The sequence below is a fragment of the Penicillium mononematosum genome, assembly GCF_028829835.1.
Source record: "Penicillium mononematosum strain IBT 11891 chromosome Unknown utg000002l:1.0-8112719.0:1.0-8118358.0, whole genome shotgun sequence".
In the NCBI taxonomy this organism is placed as follows: Eukaryota; Fungi; Ascomycota; class Eurotiomycetes; order Eurotiales; family Aspergillaceae; genus Penicillium; species Penicillium mononematosum.
The window spans coordinates 7,732,758-7,757,854 of record NW_026643272.1 but is presented as its reverse complement, the minus strand read 5'-3'; the positions used below and the strand labels follow the sequence as shown (position 1 = coordinate 7,757,854).

Sequence of the window (25,097 nt, the reverse complement as noted above, 5' to 3'; positions counted from 1 at the left end):
GAGAGCAAATGGTTGACTTTTTTTTTTGCCGGTCAGCACGACCGCCCTTCGGAGGATTGTTCTTCCGGGTTATCAGACCGCGGCGCGACTCGATAAGGAATATTCGATAAGGAATATCGAGTCACCACGATGGACTCGCCTGGGTCTCAGGTTAGTTATTTCACTTACACCTTAGCAAATGAGAAGCAAAGACTGACCAGGTACAAAGGGTGTCCCGCAATTCTCCAGCTTCCGACCTCCCCCTACTTCCCCTCCGGCCGACGCTACCGGCTCGGAACATGAACGTCACCGGCGTCGTCGCTCGGGCCACCGTCAGCGGGCAGACCATAAAGAGTCTCCGCGCTCTCGTCATCATGGAAGGCGTTCAGATGGTGGTCGTCAAAAAGAGACAGATGGAGGAAGTGAGAAGCGCCTGGGTGGGGAAAGAATTGACGATGTAAACGCTGCAAACGATGGGGCAAGGCAAACATTTGTCGTCGACAGCCGCGGCGATCGCGACAATACACGTTACGGCGTGGATCGTTACGAGGTCCCCACGTACCAACGCAACGGCAATGGCTTTGTGCTTGGGCTTCCCGGTCAGCGCATTGATTACAAAACGCGATATGACCAGGGTGCCCTCCTACTTCTTCGCCCCGACTCAAGCTCCTCTTCAAGCTCTACGACCAAGCCGCTCTCCGCCGAAACCCTATCTGCTTTGTCCATCAATCTCCCCATTCGCCTCCGGTCTGACCTCAAGGCTAACATTGCCGCTGAGACCCAACATTCACAAAATTTCATTTCAACAACAGTTCCGTCTCAATCCGGTGTTGAGGCAACTGCCGACTTAGATGATGAAGCACCGTCTTATCGTTCCATCCATGACCCGGCCAAATCCGGAGAACAAGCCACTGAGCATATTGATACGAGCGCCTCTACTCGAATTGCTATGGAAGCTGAGATCTTGAATCTCAATGCCAAGTTGAACAGCGCAGTGACACAGCAACCAACTGATATCCAGTCATGGATCCGTCTTGCTGAGCATCAAGAACTCGCTCTCACTGGCGCGCGATCTGGCGATCGAACCTCCTCTCTTGATGATGTACAAGTTGTGGCAAGAGCCAAGCTGTATGTGTATGAAAGAGCGCTCAAGGCTAACGCACAAAATCCCGAACGGGATCACATTGTGCTGTGCCGTATGGAAGAGGGTGCGAAAATCTGGGACGACACAAGACTCGCCTTGGAATGGGACGAAATGCTCCGCTACCACTCCGAGTTCATAACTGTATGGATTCAGTATCTTGACTACTGTCAGACTGATAGTCGGGATTTCAACTTCAATGACTGCTTTACCACTTATGGCTACTGTTTGAAGATCCATTCACGTTTCGGGTTTGGACCGCAGAAAACTCTCATCAGAGCGTACTTGCTGCTCCGTTTTACCCTATTCCTTCGAGAATCCGGCCACGTTGAGCTAGCTGTCGGTTTATGGCAAGCGGTACTCGAATTTACATGCTTCCGGCCAGCCCATCTAATGGGAAAGAAAGAAGAGGCCCTAGTGGAATTCAAAAAGTTCTGGGCACCTGGACACATCCGGATCGGGGAGCCCGGTTGGCAACCCTGGAACAGTGGCCAAACCTCCCGTGTCCCTGCCGCCGAGCCTGTCTACACTTCTGAGGCGGATGCCCGAGACTTGTTCCCAACATGGGTAAATGCAGAAAGGGAGCGGATGTTCAAAAATCGCATGCCGTCAGATGCCTTTGATGATCCCAAAGAGAAAGACGCTTTCCGAGTGGTTCTCCTCGAAGATTGTACGCAGATACTGCCATATTTCTGGGACTTGGAAGAAAGCCTTGGTTCCCTAGTCGATGGCTTCTTGTATTTCTGCCATTTGCCCCACTTGACATTGCCTGCGAATATGCACACCAGCCGACTGTGGACTGGTGATAATTTCCTGCGAAACGAATATATGGATGATCCTCGCAACACAATCGCGGACTGGATCACTTTCCAGAAACATGCCGCAACCACAACCATTGAGCCTTTCGCATTCCCTCACCACACCTTTGTTCACACCACTGATACTCTATTTGCCGACCCAAAGATGTGGTTTTCCGCCCTGACGAAGTGGGCTGCAACCACCTCTCATTCCTCATGTGTCATCGATTCTGACTTTGTACTCTCAACTCTCCATTCCCTTGTCGACATTTTCAGAGACAGCCAATTGGCTGAATATGCTATTGCAGTAACTTTCGCGTGTAATAACACTCTGGGCAAGAAATATGGAAAGCGACTCTTGAAAGAGCGATCTTCGAACCTGCGACTTTACAATGCCGTTGCACTCATGTATTGGCGCACTGGCGATCGTGACGTTGCTCACAATGTGTGGTCCACTGCTTTGTCTATGAGCAAGAATTTTGACGCTCGGGAGCTCACTGACTCTGCACTCCTGTGGAACTCGTGGGTTTGGGAAATGCTTCACGATGGGCAAAAGAATCGAGCATCGTACCTCTTGCAGGCTATGCCATACCGTCAAGTTCACTTGCTGTCATACAACACCGCTGATGAGCTTGATATTAATGAAACTAATTTTCTCAGGGTCAAGCAGGCAAGTTTTCATCCGTTGATCCCAATGAACGTCGTACTAACTATTCACAGTACTTGTTTAACGCTCAGATGACTGCCTTGAAGTCCAAGCAAATGCAAGCATACGCAGCTTACGCTGACTGCTATGCCATCCTCCTCTATCTCAAGGGCGAGCAACTTGAAGATGTCCTGGATTCCTATAATGACGCTGTAACTTCCCTTAGGGTCCTGCGCAGGACCGACGATGATTTCAGGGTGTTGGGCGGAGAATTGCTGCACCAAGCCCGAGCCCGGATCCTGTACTACTACGTGGAGAGACAGAGTGGCCAATTCAGACCTGCGGAAGTTCGTGCCCTGTTCCTGGATAGCCTAGAATGGTGGCCCCACAACACTATGTTCTTGTCGCTGTTCAAATGGAATGAGTCTCGCCTGCATATGAGCGATCGGACCCGCGATATCTTCGACGTCACCATCGGGGCGAAGGCCAGGGCCGCTAAGGATCTACAAGGGCCTGCCCCAATCTACCGTGTACCTGTCACGACTCACCTTTTCAGCATCTACGCTGAGATGGGTCGCCCTCTCATGCTCGGCTCGACCCCGCATTCCATCCGGGCAGCCTTCGAGCGAGCGATCGGTGATGGCATCATCCCGATGGGGCGGACTCCAACACGGAAGAGTCCCTTCGACCTGGCAAGCTCGACCTCCGCCCAGACCAGCCTCACCATCTGGAGACTGTACATCCTCTACGAGCTGTACGCGGAGCGCAACGTCGGCCGCGCCCGCGAGGTCTACTTCCGGGCCCTGCGCTCCTGCCCCTGGTCTAAGGAGCTGTACATGTTCGGCTTTGAGCACCTGCGGGCGGACTTGACCAACCGCCTGCCCCCCTGCCGCCTCAACCGGAAGGGGGAGGTCGACCCTCGGGGGTTCGACCATGCAGAGCTCCGAGCTCTGTACTCGGAGATGCTGCGCCGTGGACTTCGGGTCCACTATCATGTGGAGGGTTTCTGGGCCGAGTAGGCCCAGAAGGGATCTGATCGTGGGGGGTGGGGGAGGGGAGGAAGGGGGGAGAGACAGTGGGGAATACAACGATGAACAGGTGAAGGGGGTACTTCTCAGGTCCCCTTCACCTGGATGTGAGAGTAATGTCAAATCGAAGTGAGAAGTGAAAATTCCGTGCTTCATCTGTAGTTGTAGTGAGGTAGAAGTGAGTTGAGATCCGACGGTGGTCTGACAGCATTGTAATCTGGGGAAACTAGTGACACTGTAGAAGCTCTCGCCGGACGGAGACTATCAAAGCTACTAAGACCAGAAAAGTCTGGGTGCATTGCATGTTGTCTCGACCCGACGGGTTGCCAGGGTGGGACTTTGGTCAAACCTCCGATCTTTTCCACGCTCAAGTTTTGGATGAAATAAGACATCCTTGCAGATGCAATAACAGGCATAAACTATGACTTTAACCACATGCAACCATATTTGCTTCAACAATCAAGGCGCCCAAAGCTGACCATTGGTCTACGACATGCAGTCCTTGAATTCATATCCTGTCCATACATATATTTGACTGGCGAGAGAAGAGAGAGGCCCTGACACAGTTCAAGTGGTTAGGACACTGGAATGCACGACGATTCGGAGATATTGCCAAAAACCCATACGCTTTGGTGTGAGATATTCCGGTTTTTATAGTTCTACAACCAGTGAGTGAATTATGGTATCTGCATTTTACGATTGACACTCATTCGGCAATATGGCAGGTAATGGAACCAAAGTGCTGTTACAATGGGAGCCAACATCTCAATTGAAAAATAAATGAAAATAGCGCTGTAATACAATCTATCTTGGAGAGACACCATTATGATTCCTCAGTAAAGAACCGATTCTCGGGTCTCGGCAGGCCAAAATGTTCACGCAGTGTCGAGCCCGTATACTCATTGCGGAAAAGGCCTCTTCGTTGCAGTTCAGGAATCAATCCATCCGTCACCTCTTCCAGGCCCTGTGGTAAGAACGGAAACGTGCATGTGAAGCCATCAGAAGCCTCTTCACGCAACCACGTCTCCATCTCCTCAGCGATATCACTCGGCGAACCGAGGAATGTCAGCCCTGAGTATCCACCATATCGTTGCGCAAGTTGACGGATCGTCAGTCCCTCTTGCTTAGCCAGCTTTTCCACGGACTCCCTGCTCGTCTTGCTAGCATTCGTCTCGGGCAGGTCGTCCGGCAACAAACTATCTGGATCAAGGCCACTGACATCTACCCCAAGTGAGATTGACAAAGAAGCGATGGCACTGTCGTAGTGGACCAGACTATCCAACTTGAGTCTCTTCTCTTGCGCATCTTGCTTGCTATCCCCAACAATAATCATTGCCGCGGGTAAAATTTTCAACTGTTCCCTCTTCCGGCCCGCTCGCTCCACCCGCCCCTTGATATCCGCATACAGCGCCTTGGCACTATCAATATCCTTCGGACTGCAAAATACAACCTCGGCAGTCTCAGCCGCAAGCTGTCGTCCTGGCTCGCTTTGCCCTGCTTGAACAATAACCGGCCATCCCTGCGGTGGTCTGGCAATATTCAACGGCCCTCGAACCTTCAATTCGTCACCAGAATGGTTCAGCACATGCATTCTCGCTGGATCAAAATATTCCCCCGTCTCGACATTGCGAGTAAATGCATCATCGGCGAAACTATCCCAGAGCCCCGTAACGACATCATAGAATTCACGGGCACGCTTATAACGATCGCCATGGGCCAAATGCTCATCGAATCCGAAATTATGACTTGACTCCGGGTTTCCGGTAGTCACAATATTCCATGCTGCTCGTCCGCCACTCAGGTGATCCAGACTAGCAAATCGCCGGGCAACATGGTACGGTGCGTCGTAAGTCGTACTAGCAGTGGCTGCAAGACCGATCTTCTCTGTCACGGAAGAGAGAGCGGAGAGTAGAGTGAAAGGTTCGAATGAAGTAACCGTATGACTGCGCTTAAGAGCTTCGACGGGCATGTTCAGTACGGCCAGGTGATCAGCCATAAAGAAGGCGTCGAATTTGGCGGCCTCTAGCTTTTGGGCGAACTGGGCGATGTGTTTGAAATTGAAATTGGCGTCGGGATATGACCCGGGATAACGCCATGCACCTGTGTGCAGTGAGACTGGCCGCATGAAGGCCGTAAGATGCAGCTGACGGTTGGGTTGCGAGTCGGTCATCTTGAAATTGGTTTGGGTGTCCCCCAGATTGGACTTTGAATTTTGCCGAGTAAGATTCATACAACTATTTTGGGACGAGAATAGCTATTGTTATATACCCCGCTTATCACTCGGATCGACGGCTGTTGTGGTATTTCCAAGCAGATTTATAAGCCTCGCTCACTTGCGCTTGATATGGCGTGCTTGAAGCTGCATATATATAGCTGCGTAGAACGTGAAACACAAAACCACCGCCTCATGAAAATATCCCGCGGATTATAGTACCTATGTGATGTTTCCAAGGTTAGGCTAGTCATACTCTCCAAATGATCGGCATGAGAAAGCCACCAGATAGCATTGCTCAGTTTTGATCTCCTAGAGGCTTATGCTTTATTGCATCGTACCCTCTTACCATTAATACCGAACGTATATATGAATTTGTTATTATTTTCATTCTTTGGCCTATAACGCCACAAAGCAATACACATACTGGAAGAGGAAAATACGAAGGAATGGTGAGGAAATTGAAATATGACCATCCTCGGATCTGAGGCCTGGGAAATATGGCCACAGGAGAACGAGTCGCGTGATTTTGGTATCAACAACCTACTTCTTTCACTCTCTTCAAAGAGCCATCCCTACCACCAGATATTTTCTCTTCACTTCTCTGGCCTTCTTGCAAGTACAAAATTGGCTTCAAGGAGTCTTTGCCCCCAACGACCTCTCAGCATTTTGAAGCCCGATTCCCCTCTTTCTGTCCTCTTTCGTCCGCAAATATTCGATATGACTCTTGCACAATTGGAGGAGGAGCTCTCGCCTTTCATGAGATACTCTGCTGCGGATAGACCGTAAGTGATACGTGAGAAGCCAACTAGCAGGAATGCTAAACAAAACAGACCCGATACGCCTCGCCTCGCGCTTTCCTTTGAAGCAGAACCACAGTCACACATCTGTGATACGTCTTACCGCATCGTGTTTACAATCACACGGGAAGAAAATGACCCGGAAACACGACCGTGTATCATTCACTGGGACCCTGTCAAGGATGGGCTTGGCCAGTCGGGTATAATACTGCTTTGTCGTGAAAGTGAAACAGACGAATGGCAACCCCTCCAGGTGGATTTCCAACAGTTACCCGCAGGATCCATCCACCCGCAGGAAGTATCCATAGAAGACCCTTGCTTCAAGCAGCTGGACCCGGGCGACAGCGTCTCCTGGGCTGTGGATCTGCCATCTGTCTATTTTGACGCCCTCGGCACTCGGTATTCCTACGAGATTCTATGGGGAGGTGGACAAATTCCCTTGTGGGACTGGGGAACATTATCAGAGCGCAGTACATCTCATCGCCAGCTCGCCCCAAAGACCCCCGCCATAGTACTTCCCAATGGGCCACACCAGCCAGTTGAAGTTATTCACGATGAAATCGACCTAGAAGACGACATAGGAGAATGGTCTCCATACTCGCCACCACCTATTTCACCGTCTAGTCGGATGGATGACGCCCCAGTCCTGAGTATTTACATCGCTGGTCCTGAAACGCTATCGGTGAAAGATCACTCCCTCGCAGCGCGACTTCACTACCCCGTCACAGTCACAATCTCATATGACGCAGCTCCTGACTCAATGAATGGCATGAGACCGATTACACTTAATACCTCCACGTTCAAAGCTATCGATCGCCACTACGATGGATTCAGGCTCTACGTTAAAGAAAACGATGAATGGCGTCCGCATGAAGTGAATGGTTTGATCCTACACCACCTCTACAGCTCTAATCCCTACCCGGTCAATGTCGGCAAGAACGACGAAAATAGATTCCAGTCCTTGGTGCCTGGCGAGTCTTGCTCATTCACACGGAAGGTGAGTGACTTTCCGAAGAATTTCGCGCCCGGCGATCGATTCCGATATGGGTACAAGGAAGCTACACTTGACTGGTGGGATTGGGGTAATTTACATGACCATGAAAACACCGTGGTGTTGGCTGGGGAGAATAAAGTCCTTGATCTGAATAATGGAGGCAGACCTATGGTTGTGGTGCCGGCCAGCAACTGGCTCGAGTTCACATTGACTGAGTAAGGGCCTTTATTGCTAGGGAATCTCCAATATCAAATTCCTGCACGTGTTGACAAATTCTAACGGGCAACACCCCTTCAATGATATCTGCTGTCTACTTTATCTATCCTAAGAACGGCTCCGCCTCGCCTCGGTGCATAGTGAGCGTATCTGAAGACGTGCCACGCAAGGCTAACACAAGTAGTATTGCCTGGCCAAAAGCGAAGATAAGAGTTTTCATCATGTCAACATATAACCTTGGGATTAAATGTACGAACCTTTCAATAATCTCGAGACTCCAATTTACCCTCCGTGGATCCAAATACCAGTGCTGATGAGCCATGTTGCCCACGGGTATATGGTCAATTTAATACTAGGCTGTAAAGAGTACCTTGCGTCGCCCTTTCAGTAATGCATTCCCCGTGCATATGTAGACAGAGCAAACATCCATGGATTATATATCGCTGCGTGGAATGTGAATGACAAAACCACGGCTTCTCACATAAATCTACTTACTCCGTAGAGGGTGATGGTGATACCATGTCCCATATGGATTTACAAGGTTAGGCTAATCAAATTTCAAACAAATTAGTATCAACAGACTCATAGCATCCATCTCTTAGTTATGCTATTTTAGAGGCTGTTGATTTTGTTAGCATCGAATCCTCTTTTACTAATTAATACTAAAGGTATATATGATCTGTCAGTTATTTCCGCTCTTTAGGTTATAACACTATTAAAGCAAGATGGACTGCAATTGGGGTATCAAAGTATATTGAAATAGCTATAATAAAAGGGAAAAAGATGAAGCAATAGTGAAGGAATAGTGAACATGGAGCAAACATCGTACCTTTGCCAAATTATCCCAAGTGGAAGCTGCCCAGCCTATAAAACCCACTTACCTTCCTCCCTTCACCTTCTCCCCCTCTCACCCCCCGGGATCTTACTCTCTTCCTACCGGCATCCGTTTTCTTCAAGACTTTCTACTTCCAGTGTTACTAGTCATTCTTATCCTTGTGAGTCCAGTTTTTTTTTTACCGGGGTCTACATCATCGTCCCTAACGAATTTCAACCACCTTAGGTCTCTCATTGTTCGATAGATCTGGCTTTCCAGCCCTATCGATTACCAACGTCAAAATCAGTTCCAAGGTTTAATGCATTTTCTTGTCTTTTGTTTCTTTCTTTTTCTTTACTGCACCAAACCCTGGAGTATACCTTTTGGCACCGTACCCCAATACTACAAGCCTATATACCCATTCCGGCAAAGAAGCCTCTGTGAGTTCTCCTACCGAAAGATGTGATATGCCTAAGCTAACTGCTCAATAGGCTCCCGAGGGTCATGTACTCAAACAACCACACTTGGCCTACCAGCTCGACAGCTTGGGACTTTGCATTTCAGGAAGAAGGCCCGGCAACTCCCCAGGCAACTATACTCCCTCCGCTCAGCCCATATCCACCATGAGATCGTTGATGGGAAATGTGTCAATATCCCGAGAATTGAATATAAAATGACGCCGAAAGCTAGCAAACTGTCATTCTTTGCAAAATATGGTGGTTCCGGATCCCAGGTATATACCAAAGAGGACCAGCTGTTGGTGAGGGTACCCAGTTCACTACAGTTTCCTGTGGCACTACTAACACGGCGCTCCAAGTTCGGTGTTATCGAGCTCTGTCCTATGAAAGGCTTCATAAAACACATCACCTAAGCCACTGACGTTCGTCTGAAGACGCACCGCCCCGAAACTTCTTCCTAGAACATCTACATCTTTACATTGTGTCCTACGAGTGGCGTTCGTTCGTTGCGACCGGCCTTCTCCTTCACTGGCTCAACCCACGCGTGCGAATCCTGTATAGCTACTGTCCTAGCGTGCCTGCGTGTCCTCAGCGTCACTGGTAGATACCTCACACCAACGGTGGCAGACGACCCCCCGAGCAATTGCCCCTGTGACTGGGTGGTGTGAGTTTACCCACCGAAAGATTTGTACTATGTTAAATATCTAACTGTTAATCAGAACCATGAGGGCCACGTGTTGAAGCAGTCACCATTGCCAGATAACCTCGATGGACTTACGCTTTGTATCTCCGGCCAGGGGTCTGGGTATTCGGACGGTAATTACAACTCTCTTCCAGTTGGCAAACGTCAATCACGGCATGGTCGATGGGGAGATCGTGTTTGTCCTGACAGTCGAGCATTCTGTGCTTCCTGAGGGGGACGACCTATTCTTCGCCAGGCCTGGAGATTCCGGTGCCTTGGTGTATACCAAGGATAGCCATGCGCTAGTTGGCTTGTGTGTTGCAGGTCGCCTGTATTTGCCGTCGTGTTCGTATTTTACACATATCAGTGACTTGCTGATATTGAGCAGAGTACTGGCGCAACTGAGGTACCGTTGTTGCGAGGCTGTCATACTGCAAAAACATGGTTCAGTCGATGCGGTCGTACCGATAAAAGCCGGGGGAGTGTTCCCGTTCGGATCCGGTCAATGCCAGGGCAGAGCCTGGCTCTCAAAGAGAATGCAAGCTCTTCTGGCATGTTTGGGGGCTTTTTTGAGATTACTCTTCCTGGAATTGCGAAACCAAAGGTGGTTGGAATCACTTGTTTTCATGTGATCAACCCGACAGTGAAGGAGGAGAAGGAGAGCACAAAGGCTGTAATAAGGAAATGGTGGGAGGAAGGGATTAATCCCGACGACAACATGGCCAAGCACCTGGCAGCCTCCCATCCGAGCCCACATGCAATCCAAGAGAACAAGCAGTCATTAAAGGTGATCGAGAAGATCGAGACTCCAGACTACAAGCCATGCAGAGAACTCATTGGCTACAGGGACTTCGAAAGGGCGATGAAATGGCGTATTTACAGGCCGAAAAGCAGATTTCCAATTCCCAGGGCTTATTGCGTGATATCCAAGGCCTTGGTCGATTTGGAAGAGTTTGGGAAGCATCTGGGTTTAGGATCGCTCAGGCTCTAAGCATCGACAATAGCAAGTATCCCTGGCCGTGACTGCATATCAGGAAGGCCCAAGTCCTCTTTTATCTATTATTATTCGTGAAAGGGTATATACAAATAAGAGACTTAGAATACTTGGCCGCGTATATGACCACTACATTTGACGTCGGGACGATGTAAGACTCGTATAATCTGAATCTCTATAATCTGAATCTCTAGTTCATTGAAGATGGTCTTAGAGACTTATATCTAGGATATACCTGTGGTGTCCTTTGGCACAATTTATTGCCAAATTACAGAATAGGAGAGACGGAATACAGACGCTTCTATGCAAAATCAGGGACTAACATCGCTATCTATAGCTATGCTGATTGGACCTGCCGTTTACCTGACTTATGAAAAGCAAGGAAAGAAAGAATAAATCCCCGTAGAACCCAGCGTGCAAAAGACTGGGGATGGGTCTCAACGAGGCGTGTCAGCCATAAGTCCTGGTTACCATGTGATTCGAGCTACAACATCCGGAGTGTTGGGAGACTTAGGCCCTCAGGGCTCATCGCTTTGGTGAGTCAGCCTAGAAAACCTCTCCCCCACATTTTGCCCTTTTGGATCATGACTCCCACCATTGGAAGTTTGAACTCTTCCAAAATCGAAACGATCTGTTCTCGCGGGACACGCCAGTCTCGATCGCTCTTGAAATGCGCAGTCAGGAACATAACCACCTCGCTGTCCTTCACATCTGGGGTTGTACCGACGCGGTACGCCCCAAGACCAACCCAATCTGTAAGATTGAGTTCTTCTGTGATTCTTCTCATCACTTCCTGGTGCACTGGGTAAATAGGGTGTCCCGACTCCACAGGCCAATAGCGATACGGGTTGTGAAGAGCTGGGTCCGAGATTTCAACATTGATATGACCAAGCTGGCTTTCAGATAGATGCCTCCAGATTTTGCGACAAGCCTGCACCCAAGCGTCGCTAAATGTATCGCGAGTTGCGGTAATGATCAAGGTCGGCAGGGGCTCCATTATTGGCCAGTATTCGTATTGACACTTTTTGATCGTGACCGAGGATGCATTGACTTTGTACTCCTCAAGGACTGAAAAGATCATCTTATAAAGACTGATAGTTTCAAGAACGGTGTACAAAGGGGAACTGCCTTTCAGATTGAGGATCGTCTCGGGTAGTGAACAGAGGAATGGCCCGCCAGCCCGATATTTCTCATTGATAAATCCATCTGGATCGACGAGCCACTCACCCGGGTCGTCGACACTATCACAGCTGGTCCTGATACGCTTTCCATCTCGAATAGGAGAGGCGTATGCTGCCAGGCTCTGGGAACCTCTGGGTTGTTCTTCCTCCTCTGATTCAGAATCTTGCTGAGAAGACGTACCCAAGCTGTCGATTGAGGAAGATTCAGATTTGGCACCGGAAGAGCTATCTGAGACTGTCTACGAGGAGTCGTCAGAGGAGCTGTCAGAGGAATCATCGTGCGGATCATCGGAGGACTTGTTTGATATGGTGCTGGGCTCTTTCTGGTCAGAGCTAGAGGACTGAAGCATGCTAGTTTCATTCCCAGTGTGACTGTCACACATGATGGCAGTTTGAATGTCACTGTCACTATCATCCTGCGGTAAAATCTCTGAAGAACTGCTGGTTTTGACATCGCAATTCTCTTGGGAGGATGGGCTGAACACGGCGATGGGTGGAGATTTTGGACTTGTATTAACGCCGTCGATGGAGGATGCCCCAGATTTGCCACTGGAAGAGGCATCCGAGCCTCCAGAGGAGGAGTCATCAGAGGAGTCATCGACGGACGTATTGGGCATGGCGCTAGGATCTTTGTGGCTCGAGCTGGAGGAATCAAGCGGGTCATTCTCAGAGGGACTGTCACACAGGATGACGGTTTGAATATCGCTATCACTGTCGTACGGAGTAGACATATCTGGTGTAACGCTAGCGGCCACTTCGGTATCCCTCTGGGCAGGTGGGCCAAACAAATCGATGGATGGAGATTTTGGTCGGGTCGCGATAGAGGTCTCAGACATTATGCCGTTTTTAGTGGGAGTGTGACTCTGGATGGACGGGTTGGTTCCAACGTCACAATTCTCCTGGGCAGATGGGTTGATCAAGGTAACGGGTGGTACTTCTGTCTCAGTGCAAGTACCGGGCATGGTTACAGTTTCGTGGGTGTCGGTGTTAAACTCAGCAGGTGCATCCGACGTAGCGCTGACTTCTTCATGGGTAGGAAACTCAAGCAATTGTATTAGGAGAGGCTTCACTCTTTCCTCGTTAGGAATCGTGGGCATGATGGCTTGAAGGTAAAAATGATAAAGGTAGACTGAGGTGCATGTAAGAGAGAACGAAAGTGGAGAAGATATGCGGCTCGACGGCCTTGGCAAAACCTAAATGTGACAATTGTACAGGTCACGTGCTAAATGATCGACTGATAGGGGCCCCTTCACCCCATCCACCACGCCTGGATCACCATCCAAAGCAGCATTTTCAGAAACACCCCAAATCTTCTCAATTTTACAATGCTCAAGTGATCAGGTGCCAGACGTTCTCCTGAAAGGAAGCACCGTCAGAGCCATTCCATTTGATGGAATATGTGCCTACCCCCGTCTGCGCGTGCGTGGTGCTACGTTCGAAGTATAATACAAAGCCCGAAGCAATACAGCCGGTCAATCCCGAAAGTATCACCGTTATCTTCATATCAGTGTCCCACAAGCATCAGCTCTTCCCCGCCAGGTAAGCATGCCCACCGAGCGCGATTCAACATATCACTCATTCCGATCAGATTGGAACTCCAACGATGAATTTTTCAAATTCACGCGTGGACGGTTTGTTGTCGAGGAGGCAGAGAACCTTGACTTGAACAAACTCGCGCAAGTCACGGCAGACTCGGTCGGCGCGGCTCAATGCATTTCCATCAAGAAGTACCCCGACGGCATGTTCAATAAATCATTCCCCATGACTATAGAGGATGGCCAAGAAGTCGTAGCCAAGGTTCCTAACCCGAATGCTGGTATTCCACACTTCACCACAGCCAGTGAAGTCGCCACAATGGACTTCGTAAGTTGATTTTGAACTCCATCGACACCGAACCTTGCTAATGTGACTGGATTGGGAGGCTAGAAAAATCATTAATTCCCCAGCGCCTCATGTCTATGCTTGGAACTCGCGAGCAAAATCACATCCTGTTGGGGCTGAATTCATTATCATGGATAAAATTGAGGGTGTACCGCTTTCTGAAGTCTGGGATACCATGCAAATACAAAAGAGGCTTAAAGTGATTCTTGCCATGACAAGTCTACAGAAAGAATGGCTGAGCGTTTCATTCTCGCATTATGAAAGCCTGTACTACGCCGGAGACGTGCAGTCGCCAGCAGGCAACCACTATGTCAAGAGGGCACCGCTATCAAAGATTCAGAGTTCACCATTGGCCCGGCTACTGGTCGGGATTGGTTTGATGCGGGCAGATCAGTTTTGGACATTGAAAGAGGACCATGTACGTCAGGGTTTAGTCTTCTTCTCGCAGCTGCTGACGATTTTGTAGGGACTTCTCTAACGAAGTACATGCAAGCAGTCGGAGCGCGAGAGATCAAGGCAATCCAGTCTCTGAAACCACCAAAACAGATTGCCTTATTTTGTGGCCCAAAGCTCTACCAACCCGACGCTGAAAAAAAGCTCACTGTGTTAGCATGGTACCAAAAGATTGTCGACGCCCTTATCCCAAAGGACACCTCTGTCACCAATCCACGTCTCTGGCATGATGATCTGCATGGTGACAACATCTTTGTAGATCCACATAACCCCGAAAGGATCACGGGTATCATTGATTGGCAGTCTTGCCACGTCTCTCCCTCTTCAACCATAATCCTGACCCAGCTTTCCTCGAATGGGATGGCCTTGAGCCGGAGACGCTTGACCTACCACCAAGGCCGATACTATCTGGCTTTCCACTGAAGAGCGGTCTGCGGCTACGCGCGCGCATATCGTTCAGAATGTGTTCATTGGATGGCGACAGCTCATGCATGCTAAAAATCTGGACTTGTATCGGGTAGTCGAATTCCGAAAGACACCAGCGTACGGCCTGTTATTTCTTGCCCACCGCATGTTTGAATATGGAGAGGCGCACTTCCTATCACTCCTAGTCGATCTGAAGGACAGGTGGGCGGACTTACCTGGCGTCACTAGCGACACCCCATTCCCGTTTGACTTTTCAGAGGAAGATTTTGAGCGCATCAAGCTGGACAGCGATGATGCGGTAGCAGGAACTGAGCTTGTGGCTGAGATCAAGGAGAAAATAGGCGATTTGTGGCCTGACAAAGGCTTTATCGAATACGAGCGATACGATGATTGCAAAGCTGTGCTCGACGAACTCAAAGGCCAAATATTGGACCAATTGGCTGAGACTGACGAGGAAAAAGCGGAGTACCAGCGTCATTGGCCATTCTAATGATCTCGTGCTTTGGGGTCAATACTGGCTCTGAAATTCTCTAATAATAAGATTCTGTGATTCTATATACGATCATTCAGGCTAAGAGGTGGGTATATGGAAGGCGAGTTAGATGATTCCGTTGAAGTATACGCCTTTAGTGCAGTTATTGTACGCTTCGAGTTCCAGGTTTACCGTGAGACACAGCTCAGCACAACCATCACTGCCCTGAAAGGTCTAATATATGATGCCATCGAGTCATGACGAAGTACACTTACACTTTGTCCTATCCTAGGAGATTTCTTAATCTGACGTCACGACCTGTGTGGAACCCCTCTTGTAGATCTAAATTCATAAATTTGGACCTGTCCTTCGCTTTATCTATGCGGAGTGTTGAGACACATAATTCAGAATCAACCCGTGGACCCATGGACCCCGGCATATGAAGGTGATTATTTACTCATTTAAGCCGGCTAGTGTTGGCTTCCTACTAAGAGACGACTCTGTTTAACTGCTCTCTGCCAATTCGGCTTCAATGATACCCAATCCGTCGCCTTCACGGACCCAGAATTTCAGGACTCGCAGACCAACAGATGTCAGTAGGTCACTCCAGCGCTGGCGAGTTCTCTCCAATCCGGAACAGAAAACCATGACCGCGATATCTGTCATGCAAGGAAGCGAACGGGCATTCTGATCAGGAAGAATATACTCCTCCATGATGACCTTGGAGAAACCCCGCTTCATAGCGGGCTTGAGGTGGTTGAAGATGATCGTCGCCTTCTCATCAGACCAATCATGCAACACGTTCTTGAAATAGTACGCGCGTGCCCCTGCACATAAATAGATATTTGTTAGCCCTATCCAAATGCAAACATACACACACATATAAAAGGCAGTCTTACCTTGAACTGGTTGAACCTCAGCAAAGAAATCGTGCACAACAGTGTCAATAGACGCCGCCTCTAGATCCTGTGCGCCACGTACTTCATCAATCACAGAGGACAGATCCTCCAATACTAATTTACCCGGGGCATCGGGGAACCTCTGCCTAAATCCAATCAAGTCATGTCCACGACCAGCGCCAAGGTCTACCAAAAGCGGTGTATCGGGAGTAATCTCCGCGTGGTCGAGAAGCTTTTCACGAACCGGGAACCAGTCACCCCAGTGTGGACGGTCAGCCCGCTGTCCTTCCATGAAGCTATTGAACCGGGCTAACGCTTCGGGATCTTGGCAGAGCCATGTAAATCCATCGATCTTCAGATCATGCGTGTACTGAAGAGGGGCCCACATGGGATCGTCTGGGTTCCGATAGTTGGTAGATTGAAGATATTCGGGGACTTTTTGGACCGAGGGTAGAAACTCATGGAAGCTAATTAGGTTAGTATACAACATACAAAATTAAGATCTTGGTCTCTTTTTACGAGTTTGTAGTAGCTTACAGTGATCCCACGACTCCGATCGATGTGCGCTCGGTCATTTCCCGGCATAGCGCTGTAGATAGGTATTCGCTGGGAGCTGACTCTTCGACGAAGCCATTGGCGACTAGAACTCTCATGATACGCTCTGGACAGAAGTTAGATAATTCCCCTTCTCGAGTGGTTACTTACCGACTAGAAGAGGGTCTGCCGGCTTTGCTGCAGCCAATTCGGCCAGGGGGACTGGGCCCGTGGCCTGAGACAAAACGGGGAATACGTTCATATCATGGGCCGTCTTCACGGCCATGAGAATAATAGGCTTGGCAACTGGTTAGCAAGACATTACAAAATTCACAGGCAATGTTGATGGCTTACAGAAAAGGAAAGCTTGAGGATTGCATCCTTGGGACGTTCCAGCGCACGCGCCAGCTGTGCCGCCTTTTCCTGAGCTTCAACTCGACAGGTATCGACTTGAGTTAACTCGTACGAATCAAGTGCAGTCTTGGCTTCCGCCAAGAGCCTCTGAAGATGTTTGGTTTCCATATTCAAAGTTGTGGCCAAGGAGAATGAGGGGGAAACCATAACGGCTGGATCAGGAGGGGCATTCGAGCACCACCCACTTCTCGGTACTCCGTCGAACCCCGAGATTTACGCGGCTTTCACATCCGGAGCATCGTGCTCAAGTCCCCACAGGGGGGGCTGAAAACCGGAAAACCGGGGCGATGGAGAAGCGCTCGACCGATGTTAAACCAGTCAAGCATGCGTGTCCCCGCCCATTATAGGCTGGTTTGATTCCGAAACGCTTCTCTCGTATAAGCCTATGCACAAGCACGGCTGTGGAGACAGTTACATATCTCTTTGAACGAGGACAAGATTGCAGCCTACGAGACTGTGAATCGAAATTCATCTTCTTTGCCCTTATGTATTCTGACCCACATTCCCACACTTCGTACGTAACAGAGTAGTACTCCATAGTTCGAAGGGCACGTTCTGTTCAGGGAGAGTCCCGCCAACAAATTAGGATTTTCATCGCCCATACCTCATTGAATTGGCCTTATTCCCCGCCAACCCCATATTTCTCTGCCGATCCAAAGTTAATCGACTCACTCATGAGTATTTGCCAATCTACCATGACACTCTACATGTATATATGAGAGTATATATGAGGGTATATATGAGGGTATATATGAGGATACATGGTATATTTCTAGTTCCTAACTTTATCTAATTCATGATATCGTTAGTGTATGCTAGTAAAGACTTCCACATCGTGTCTTGGCATTGACTCCACCATGACAACAGACACGGGAGAATCCCCACAGCCGCACCCAAGGCACCGGTTCTTGGATAAGATTGTTCTCGATCCATGGATATTTCCAGGTATTGAGTTCGCTAGTCAATCAGATAGTATCTATTTCATCTTTGAAAAGATTTTCAGGGTCACTTAGTGCCGAGGCTTGGCCTTATGTTGCATATTCCTGCTATTTAGAGGGTTTGGTTTCAGCGTTGCAAAGAAAAGAAAAACAATGATCCCGTGGTTTGGGTGATCGTGGACTTGTTCATTCCAGCCTATATCGAAAGCATAGAGCGACTTACCATCACCATGGCCTACAACGTTTCGGCAGAGTTGTTCGCAGAATGGGCTATAGGGCTGGTCATCATTGCAGTTCGCCTTTACGCACGGTGGAAAGTTGGAAAGGGCAAGTTTTACTGGGATGATTTATGTCTAGTATTAGCCACGGTCAGTCCTTGTGCATCTCTACCGAGATAATGATACTAACTGCGAAAAGATATTTTGGACAATGCACACCGTCTTCCTCTACCTCTGTACAGGTATGTTCTCTTCTAGATCCCTGCTCTGTTCCCATGTTAATTCAAGACAGACGTATACGGATCGAATATTGGTCTCAACGAGAAAACGGCGATGGAGGTGCCAGACAGCCAAGTTGCAACGCTACGAACCGGCTCCATCGACGCATTTGTTGCCTGGGTCTCTTATGTCTTCATGGTGTGGTTGTTTAAAGGGGTCCTGATGTTCCTCTACAACAGATTGACGTGCGTCCTTGGCTCCTTACAGCTATTCAAAACCTATGCTAACCAAGCGACAGAATGGGTCTCTGGCAACACCGCTTGACTATGGCCGTTGGAGCCTTGTGTGTCTGCACATTCCTCGCGTCGTTGTTTTTCCACGTCTTCATTTGCCACCCAGTACACAAGAGTTGGCAAATCAAGCCATATGCTGGAGGTGAGATGAATAATTCCGAGGTCAAATTTCGTGGTTACTAACCCCATTGACAGATAACTGTACTATACGTCCGTTGAACTATATCGTCATCGAAACCCTCAGTATCACGTCAGTACAAGCTTTCCCAATCACAGTTGGCCATATGAACTAACTACTTGAGCAGAACTGACATTGCGGTCCTAACAATCCCCATTCCGCTAATTATAGCGGCCCGGATCCCAGTCTCCCAAAAGCTCCTCCTCTGCGTCCTCTTCTCATCCGGAATCTTCGTCATGATCGCTGGCTTCCTCCGCGCATATTACTCCGTCAAAGACATCTCCGAACTGTCAACCGCCCTAGGCTGGGCCTCCCGCGAAGCCCTCGTGTCCGTGATAACAATCTGTGCTCCCGGAATTAAGCCCCTTATCAGCAATTCGCGCTGGTTCTCGACAAATGGCAGTTCAAATCATATCAGCCAGACGCCAAAGGGAAGCAATCTCTTTACTTCGAAGAGTCGGGGCGGGGATAACAAGCATCCGTATGAGCTGTCGTCGATGGCTTGGGGGAAGTCGCGGCGAGACTCGACGGGCGAGAGCCAGCAGCATATTGTTATTGATACGAGTAGGAGTGGAAGAGGCTCATTCGACGAATACAAAGAAGGAATTGCGGTCACGACGGATGTTACAGTGTCTGAAGAAACGCGTTCTCGGAATGAAGGACATGCTTAATGATGTGAGGTGTATATAATGTTTAATATCTGGAGTATTTTTCTATGTCTTTAATGATATTCTCTCCACCTTATTGGTGCTGTGATTAGAAGGGCATGAAGAATTGGGCGCGAAACATAAACTAGTGAAAAGAGAAAAACATATAACCTGTGAAATATATAATTCTAAGACTCTGATATTATTACCCCCTACATAGAGAACTTCGACATACTGAGAAAAACCAGAACTCTACAAGACCTCATAATCTAAGGACATATTGAAAACCAAACAGTATTATTTAGAGGACGTTGTCAAGTCTATTGCCATATATTCCTACATCCCAGTATTCCCACTGGTACCCACGTATGTTGTGATTTCTCCTCTCACTGCTGGCCATAAGCAGACGGCTTCTGCCTCCCTTAAAGCTGTAAAATCCAGTATAGAGGGATAACCTAGAGAGTCCATGAAATCATGGAAAAGTAATAATAAAGAAAGAGAGATTCGTGACTCGTATCATTCATATATGATAGAACAAAGATAAAATGAAAAAAAAGCAAAAGCACCAGAAACAAGACTAGAAGTGTTCCTTCCAGAATTTGAACCGGACGTCCTTGGTTGATGAAGATTTGGCTGCGTCGCTAATCTGCATGGCAGCAGTATTAGGACCACAGAAGTACACACCTATATCGGTGGTACCGGCACTCTGCAGACCCGTCATGTAGGACTGATCCAGCAAGCCATGTCGCATAGCAGTGAAAAGGCGCTTGAAGTCCGGACGACCGAAATTCGTCCGACTCTTTAGCTCGGTGAGAGGGTCAAGGGCCTGACCGACGGAATTGAGATAGATATTTGCAGCAGTGTCGGGGTCGAGACGCTGCGTGAGGTAGGTGTGGATTCGCAAGAACTCGGTGCTTCCCTCGCTAACAGCCGCGCTGGCGGATTGTGCTTCTAGGGAAGATAGCAGAGCTTGGAACCATTCAAATGACGAGGTGTCCTTGCAAACCCAGATAAACTCGACACGTCGTAGTCGGCGAGGAGGGTTCGGACTTGATCGGAGATGCCAAATGTTCTTGAGAATAGATGCCCAGGGTGTGACGCCAATGCCAGTGCCGATGAGCACGGCGATTTCATTGTCGAATACATCTTCGGCGGGTGCACCATATGGTCCATCCACACGGATCGCGGGCATGGTCTGTCCGTTCTGGAGGGCAACTTCGTACATGCCGTTGGGGTCGAGACCTTCAAGATCTTTGGCTTGGGCGGGACCGCAACCGAGTGCATCTCCAAGTGCTCGGGTGAAATCTCCGACTTGGCGGACGTGAATACTGAGATATGGATCGAAGGGGCAGGAGGTAATGGTGAATGGATGCCACTGGGTACTGGATACGTCAGGTACTTGGAGAAATACCCACTGTCCGGCTTTGTACTTCATGCTTGGTTTGTGGAATTGGATCTCCATGGCGGCTAATGTCCTTTGTTAGCTGCGGTCAATCCAGCATTTGTGAAAGGAGAGGACCATACCATAAGGATGACGAATGACCTTTGTGATGACCGTCATGCGCCGGGATCGGAACTCCCTGTAGAGTCGCTCGAAGAGATACAAAGCCCCGATGACTAACTCCCATCTCCACCCTTCATAGCCAAGACAATGATCCCAGAACTCTTGTCCTGCCAAAGGGGAGATACGGTGGTCGGTGTCTCGGACGAAGCACCCAGTGGCGTGGGTATAAAGCGCCAACATAAACGGAATAAAAAGGTGATGCGCATACCAGAAGGTTTCATATGCTTGCTGGCGAATGCGGTGATGTGCGGTTGTGTACATGAGCATCATGCACAAGAGCATGACATGGCCAGTGATACCACTCGCACGAGCAAAATGGATCTCTACTGCAAGTTCTGGGCGGATCTGCTCTTGTTCGATATTGTAGAAACTGGTTAGTGTTAGCAAAGTGACTGAGGCAAGCTGAATGAGAAAACGGCTTACTTGACGTAGTGAGAAGCGGTGTGGATAGCTGTGAATACTAGCATGGCATAAGCTATTTGCCGGTGGAACCATGCCGACTCATCCAGTGGTAGCCATCTGATTTGTGGTCTCAGCCATCGGAGGATGTTCCGACACATGGGAAATAGGATCAAAGTGCAATCGACCGAGAGAACAAGGCCTGCGCCTCGTGATATCCAGACTGAATAGCTGAGCATATTCAGCAACTCCAACTTTGGATTTGATGCCTGCAGATACCTTTGAGGATGTCAGCAACGCAATTTATGAACTGGTATACGTCAGAGTACATACCATCCTACAGCAAAGATACCAATATGTGAACCCCAAAAGAACAAATGGAACAAGACCTTGGAAACAGTCAACTCCGACCTATTCCACCAGGAAGCTTGAGCTGGGGCCATTCTTTCTCTTCCTTTTTAAGAATGTCGACCAGCGACGAGTAATTTAGGCGATAAAAGATGATTCAATCAAAGGAGTGACAAGTCCAGACGGTTGACCAGCAACCCGGTAATATACACTGAAGTTCAGTCGAAAGCGAAACCTCCTGATCAGCTTTCGTGGCAAGACTCCAGTGTCAATATTGGGAGGTCAGTGGCTTCGCAAGTAGTCAACGCCCTTGTTTCTCCATGAAATTGACGTAAACCAGAATCTTCCGGGATAACCCGCTTTGAAGACGAAGAGCCGGTTCGAAAATGTTCCAAATACTCTGGAACACCTCGCACTGGGAAAGGCAAACTCGCAGCTTGCGATAGTGCTCAATAAAGATGTATAGAAGCTTGAATGTGGGTTGCGCGCCTTGTCGCGAGCGCTCCTGGCGTTCCGCCGGGGGATTTCCCTGCACGTGTTCTCTCTAATATAAGAGGTTACTGGCACACTTGAGATAAAATGTGATATTTTATCGGTTGATTCAAGTTGCCCTAGACATAGTTGACGTCAATAGATGAATAAGGACAGGACCGGAGAAGAGTTGGAGGTTCAGAGAATCCCAGTGTTGTGGTTTTAGCTGCAGGGGTGGGGGGGCCGATCTATAATTACATCGCTTCTGGCGGGCACTGCTCCGTCTAACCGTCTAACCGACTGTGGTATATTTCTGTCCAATAGACTACTACGGAGTATTCAAGCCTACGGTGTCTGTGCTTTCCAAATTCTCCTAAGAATGGGTAGTGGAAAGAGACCAAGAGACGAAGTCCCAGGGCTAGAATCTTGGTCGCTTAAAAGCCTCGTCAGTTTTTGCCCGGTCTCTTTCAACTGCTATCTTGGCTTATTCTTCCCAACTCCAGTTTATATTAATACTCTGAGAAGTTTTCTATTTTTAATGACCGTTCGTAGCAGGCACACCAATCATGACACGAAGTTTATACGCCTAGAGTCTGACCACCGTGCCACGTTCCCCGCGATGAAGCGAGTAAGTCAAAGGAAGCACACGCAGTTCGACCAATCTTATCCGATTTGGGTTTTTGCTCTAATAATGGTGGGCTTGGGCGGGTGGAAGCTAAACGGGTCGACGCCAATGTCCAAAAGAGACTAATGCCCCGGTGGTGACAGAGAGGCTGGTGAGTGGCCATGAGGACTGTGAGTGGGCAGCGTTAAATGAGGTCAAGGAACGAGCGTCGATGGGAGATTGGCCTATTATAATCCATCTGCAAGCGCTGTCTTTTCGTCACACGGGACGCCGAGGGTCGCCCAGCATCGGTGAGAATACCTATCATTCGGTTCAGGATCCCTAGTGCGTTCACGTATCGCCCAAATATAGAATAGCGACTGACTCGAGCTCTGTTTCCCCATCAACGAATTTTTTTTCTCTCCCCGATAAAAGTATCCACTTAGCACTGCAGGTTAAATCAGGCACGGATTGACATTGCAGAAGATGTCGAAAGACGGTCTGTTGCACACTGAATTGGAATCAGGGCTACCATGGTCATCTGATCTGGAATGTTCCAAACTTGTCTCTGGTACAAAGATGAGACAACCCAGACAACCCAGATAGTGCAGAAAATATACTCCTCGGCTGAAATCCTCAATAATAAAATTACAATTCGAATGTCGATGAGACTTGAAAGTGAAGGTCCCTGTGCGTGCCATGCGTGCCACCTGCAGTTCATCACGCCAAGCGCAAGCTGCGGCCTCTGATTTGCGGACATCCACTTTGCGATCCGCTCCGTCACATCCCCCACTCTCCAATCACGCGGCCTAAGCCGGTTCTTCAAGAAGCTCAGGAAGAGGGGGTTGTCAAGGATTCGAGGACTTTCGAGGCGATGATTGGTCTATAATACTTGTATCCGTGCGGATCACGGTTTAGCCCTATTCTTCTTGCATGTGGACCAACCCCCGTGCAGCGATTCACCTTTTTTGGCGCTCGACAATCACATCCTGGCAAAGTGTGCCAAGTTCTGGTTGAGTTATCAGAGGGGTCGGTAGTCTAAGTATAGATTCTTATACCTAGTTCAACCTGCAAGTATGCTACTCGGATCATGCTGCTTTTTCTTTCCCCATATGAGATCATGTTAGCACGATAAACCCTTGCAATATTATCCACTTTCCATGTGCTCTGGATTATCCAACTTAATCAAAGTCTCTGTGGCTTGCGATCATACGATGAAGTGATCCTCTCACAGAATACGTCGCAGCTATTTGGGGTTTGCGGGATATGTCGCCCGGGATTACCTCCGCACTTTGTCACTTACACTAAAGTGACTTTATTTCCTCCGAGACCTTCGCTGGACGAAGCTCTACCACACACAACAAGTTTTTGCACGGCCAAGTGCCCATAACTCAGCACAATGGGCCGGCTCATCAAGAACCATTGGGGGCGGTTAATCATTCTCACCGCAGCAGCTTGTACGTTGCCTACTCAATACTCCTAACGCGAAGCCGGAGCTGACACAATTCAAACAGACCAGGTTGCCAGTGCTGTCGAGGGCTTTATTTGGCCCAAAGTATTCTGGGACTTTATCTCCAGGAACCTCGATGCGGCCGTCGCCCCGGTACCCGTTCTCCAAATCCTAAACCTCATCATGGGCCTCGTGGGCATAGCCTGGGAATGGCCTCTCAAGCCACTTGCTGGGTCAATACCGCATCGCAGCATTGAAATCCGTCTCATCATATACCCTCTCAGCGCCCTCCTCGCGGCGCTTCTCTATCAAGGGACAGACCCTGCAATATATTATTTGATTGGCATCGGTGTTTATTTCTGGGCCTACAGTGAAGGCGAGGTATGTTCTTCCGCATATTTGGACATAGGCTGTTCTTGTGCTAACAAGAGGATGTATAGGTCGTCTGTCCGGAGCCTTGGACCTTGCCGAAACGGCAAGGAATATTTAAAGCATAACAATGCTTCAGTCTGGTGCGTTGGATGCATCAGACGCAGATCATGTAAATAGCATAATACATAACGAACTTGACGACTTGAAAGAGTGACATTACTTGTATCATTAATCTCCATCTCGGTTGTGTGGTCATATGGTCTGGCTGATAACCAGTTGTGGAGAATCTGATGCCCGTTGGCTGAAAATTGTGTAGCGGAAATGGCCCATTGTTGCCGATTCTCGCCCGTCCCCCGAGACCGTTTCTTAAATTGG

The 25,097-nt window shown here is 48.8% G+C and overlaps 10 protein-coding genes across 10 annotated transcripts; 6 read left to right on the top strand and 4 right to left on the bottom strand.

Annotated features, from left to right (window-relative positions):
• Window positions 1-129: 129 nt before the first annotated feature.
• On the top strand, window positions 130-3,582 carry N7519_004751 (uncharacterized protein; the record flags this gene model as incomplete). The annotated part of the gene is made up of 3 exons (XM_057291527.1): window positions 130-150; window positions 209-2,578; window positions 2,638-3,582. The coding sequence occupies 3 exons, from the start codon at window positions 130-132 to the stop codon at window positions 3,580-3,582; spliced, it is 3,336 nt and encodes a 1,111-aa protein (XP_057152729.1).
• An 832-nt stretch (window positions 3,583-4,414) lies between these two features.
• On the bottom strand, window positions 4,415-5,761 carry N7519_004750 (LLM class flavin-dependent oxidoreductase; the record flags this gene model as incomplete). The annotated part of the gene is made up of 1 exon (XM_057291526.1): window positions 4,415-5,761. The coding sequence occupies one exon, from the start codon at window positions 5,759-5,761 to the stop codon at window positions 4,415-4,417; it is 1,347 nt and encodes a 448-aa protein (XP_057152728.1).
• Window positions 5,762-6,523: 762 nt separating this feature from the next.
• Window positions 6,524-7,816, top strand: N7519_004749 (uncharacterized protein; the record flags this gene model as incomplete). Its single annotated transcript, XM_057291525.1, has 2 exons — window positions 6,524-6,588; window positions 6,637-7,816. The coding sequence occupies 2 exons, from the start codon at window positions 6,524-6,526 to the stop codon at window positions 7,814-7,816; spliced, it is 1,245 nt and encodes a 414-aa protein (XP_057152727.1).
• Window positions 7,817-9,192: 1,376 nt separating this feature from the next.
• N7519_004748 (uncharacterized protein) lies at window positions 9,193-10,790 on the top strand (the record flags this gene model as incomplete). The annotated part of the gene is made up of 6 exons (XM_057291524.1): window positions 9,193-9,463; window positions 9,520-9,582; window positions 9,659-9,749; window positions 9,832-10,173; window positions 10,218-10,554; window positions 10,614-10,790. Coding segments are annotated over 6 exons (1,281 nt in total), but the record flags the coding sequence as incomplete, so codon positions are not given.
• Window positions 10,791-11,302: 512 nt separating this feature from the next.
• N7519_004747 (uncharacterized protein) lies at window positions 11,303-13,039 on the bottom strand (the record flags this gene model as incomplete). Its single annotated transcript, XM_057291523.1, is given in 2 exon segments — window positions 11,303-12,167; window positions 12,186-13,039. The coding sequence occupies 2 exon segments, from the start codon at window positions 13,037-13,039 to the stop codon at window positions 11,303-11,305; spliced, it is 1,719 nt and encodes a 572-aa protein (XP_057152725.1).
• A 448-nt stretch (window positions 13,040-13,487) lies between these two features.
• Window positions 13,488-15,192, top strand: N7519_004746 (phosphotransferase enzyme family protein; the record flags this gene model as incomplete). Its single annotated transcript, XM_057291522.1, has 4 exons — window positions 13,488-13,805; window positions 13,864-14,241; window positions 14,307-14,531; window positions 14,674-15,192. 4 exons carry the CDS (start codon window positions 13,488-13,490, stop codon window positions 15,190-15,192), a joined length of 1,440 nt encoding a protein of 479 aa, XP_057152724.1.
• A 486-nt stretch (window positions 15,193-15,678) lies between these two features.
• N7519_004745 (uncharacterized protein) lies at window positions 15,679-17,129 on the bottom strand (the record flags this gene model as incomplete). The annotated part of the gene is made up of 5 exons (XM_057291521.1): window positions 15,679-16,001; window positions 16,074-16,540; window positions 16,611-16,734; window positions 16,779-16,905; window positions 16,962-17,129. The coding sequence occupies 5 exons, from the start codon at window positions 17,127-17,129 to the stop codon at window positions 15,679-15,681; spliced, it is 1,209 nt and encodes a 402-aa protein (XP_057152723.1).
• Window positions 17,130-18,189: 1,060 nt separating this feature from the next.
• On the top strand, window positions 18,190-19,538 carry N7519_004744 (uncharacterized protein; the record flags this gene model as incomplete). Its single annotated transcript, XM_057291520.1, has 6 exons — window positions 18,190-18,327; window positions 18,377-18,419; window positions 18,470-18,641; window positions 18,695-18,831; window positions 18,885-18,939; window positions 18,995-19,538. 6 exons carry the CDS (start codon window positions 18,190-18,192, stop codon window positions 19,536-19,538), a joined length of 1,089 nt encoding a protein of 362 aa, XP_057152722.1.
• A 553-nt stretch (window positions 19,539-20,091) lies between these two features.
• Window positions 20,092-21,920, bottom strand: N7519_004743 (putative NADPH oxidase (NoxA); the record flags this gene model as incomplete). Its single annotated transcript, XM_057291519.1, has 4 exons — window positions 20,092-20,981; window positions 21,039-21,448; window positions 21,502-21,756; window positions 21,811-21,920. The coding sequence occupies 4 exons, from the start codon at window positions 21,918-21,920 to the stop codon at window positions 20,092-20,094; spliced, it is 1,665 nt and encodes a 554-aa protein (XP_057152721.1).
• Window positions 21,921-24,299: 2,379 nt separating this feature from the next.
• Window positions 24,300-24,847, top strand: N7519_004742 (uncharacterized protein; the record flags this gene model as incomplete). Its single annotated transcript, XM_057291518.1, has 3 exons — window positions 24,300-24,357; window positions 24,415-24,731; window positions 24,791-24,847. The coding sequence occupies 3 exons, from the start codon at window positions 24,300-24,302 to the stop codon at window positions 24,845-24,847; spliced, it is 432 nt and encodes a 143-aa protein (XP_057152720.1).
• Between the last annotated feature and the right edge of the window lie 250 nt (window positions 24,848-25,097).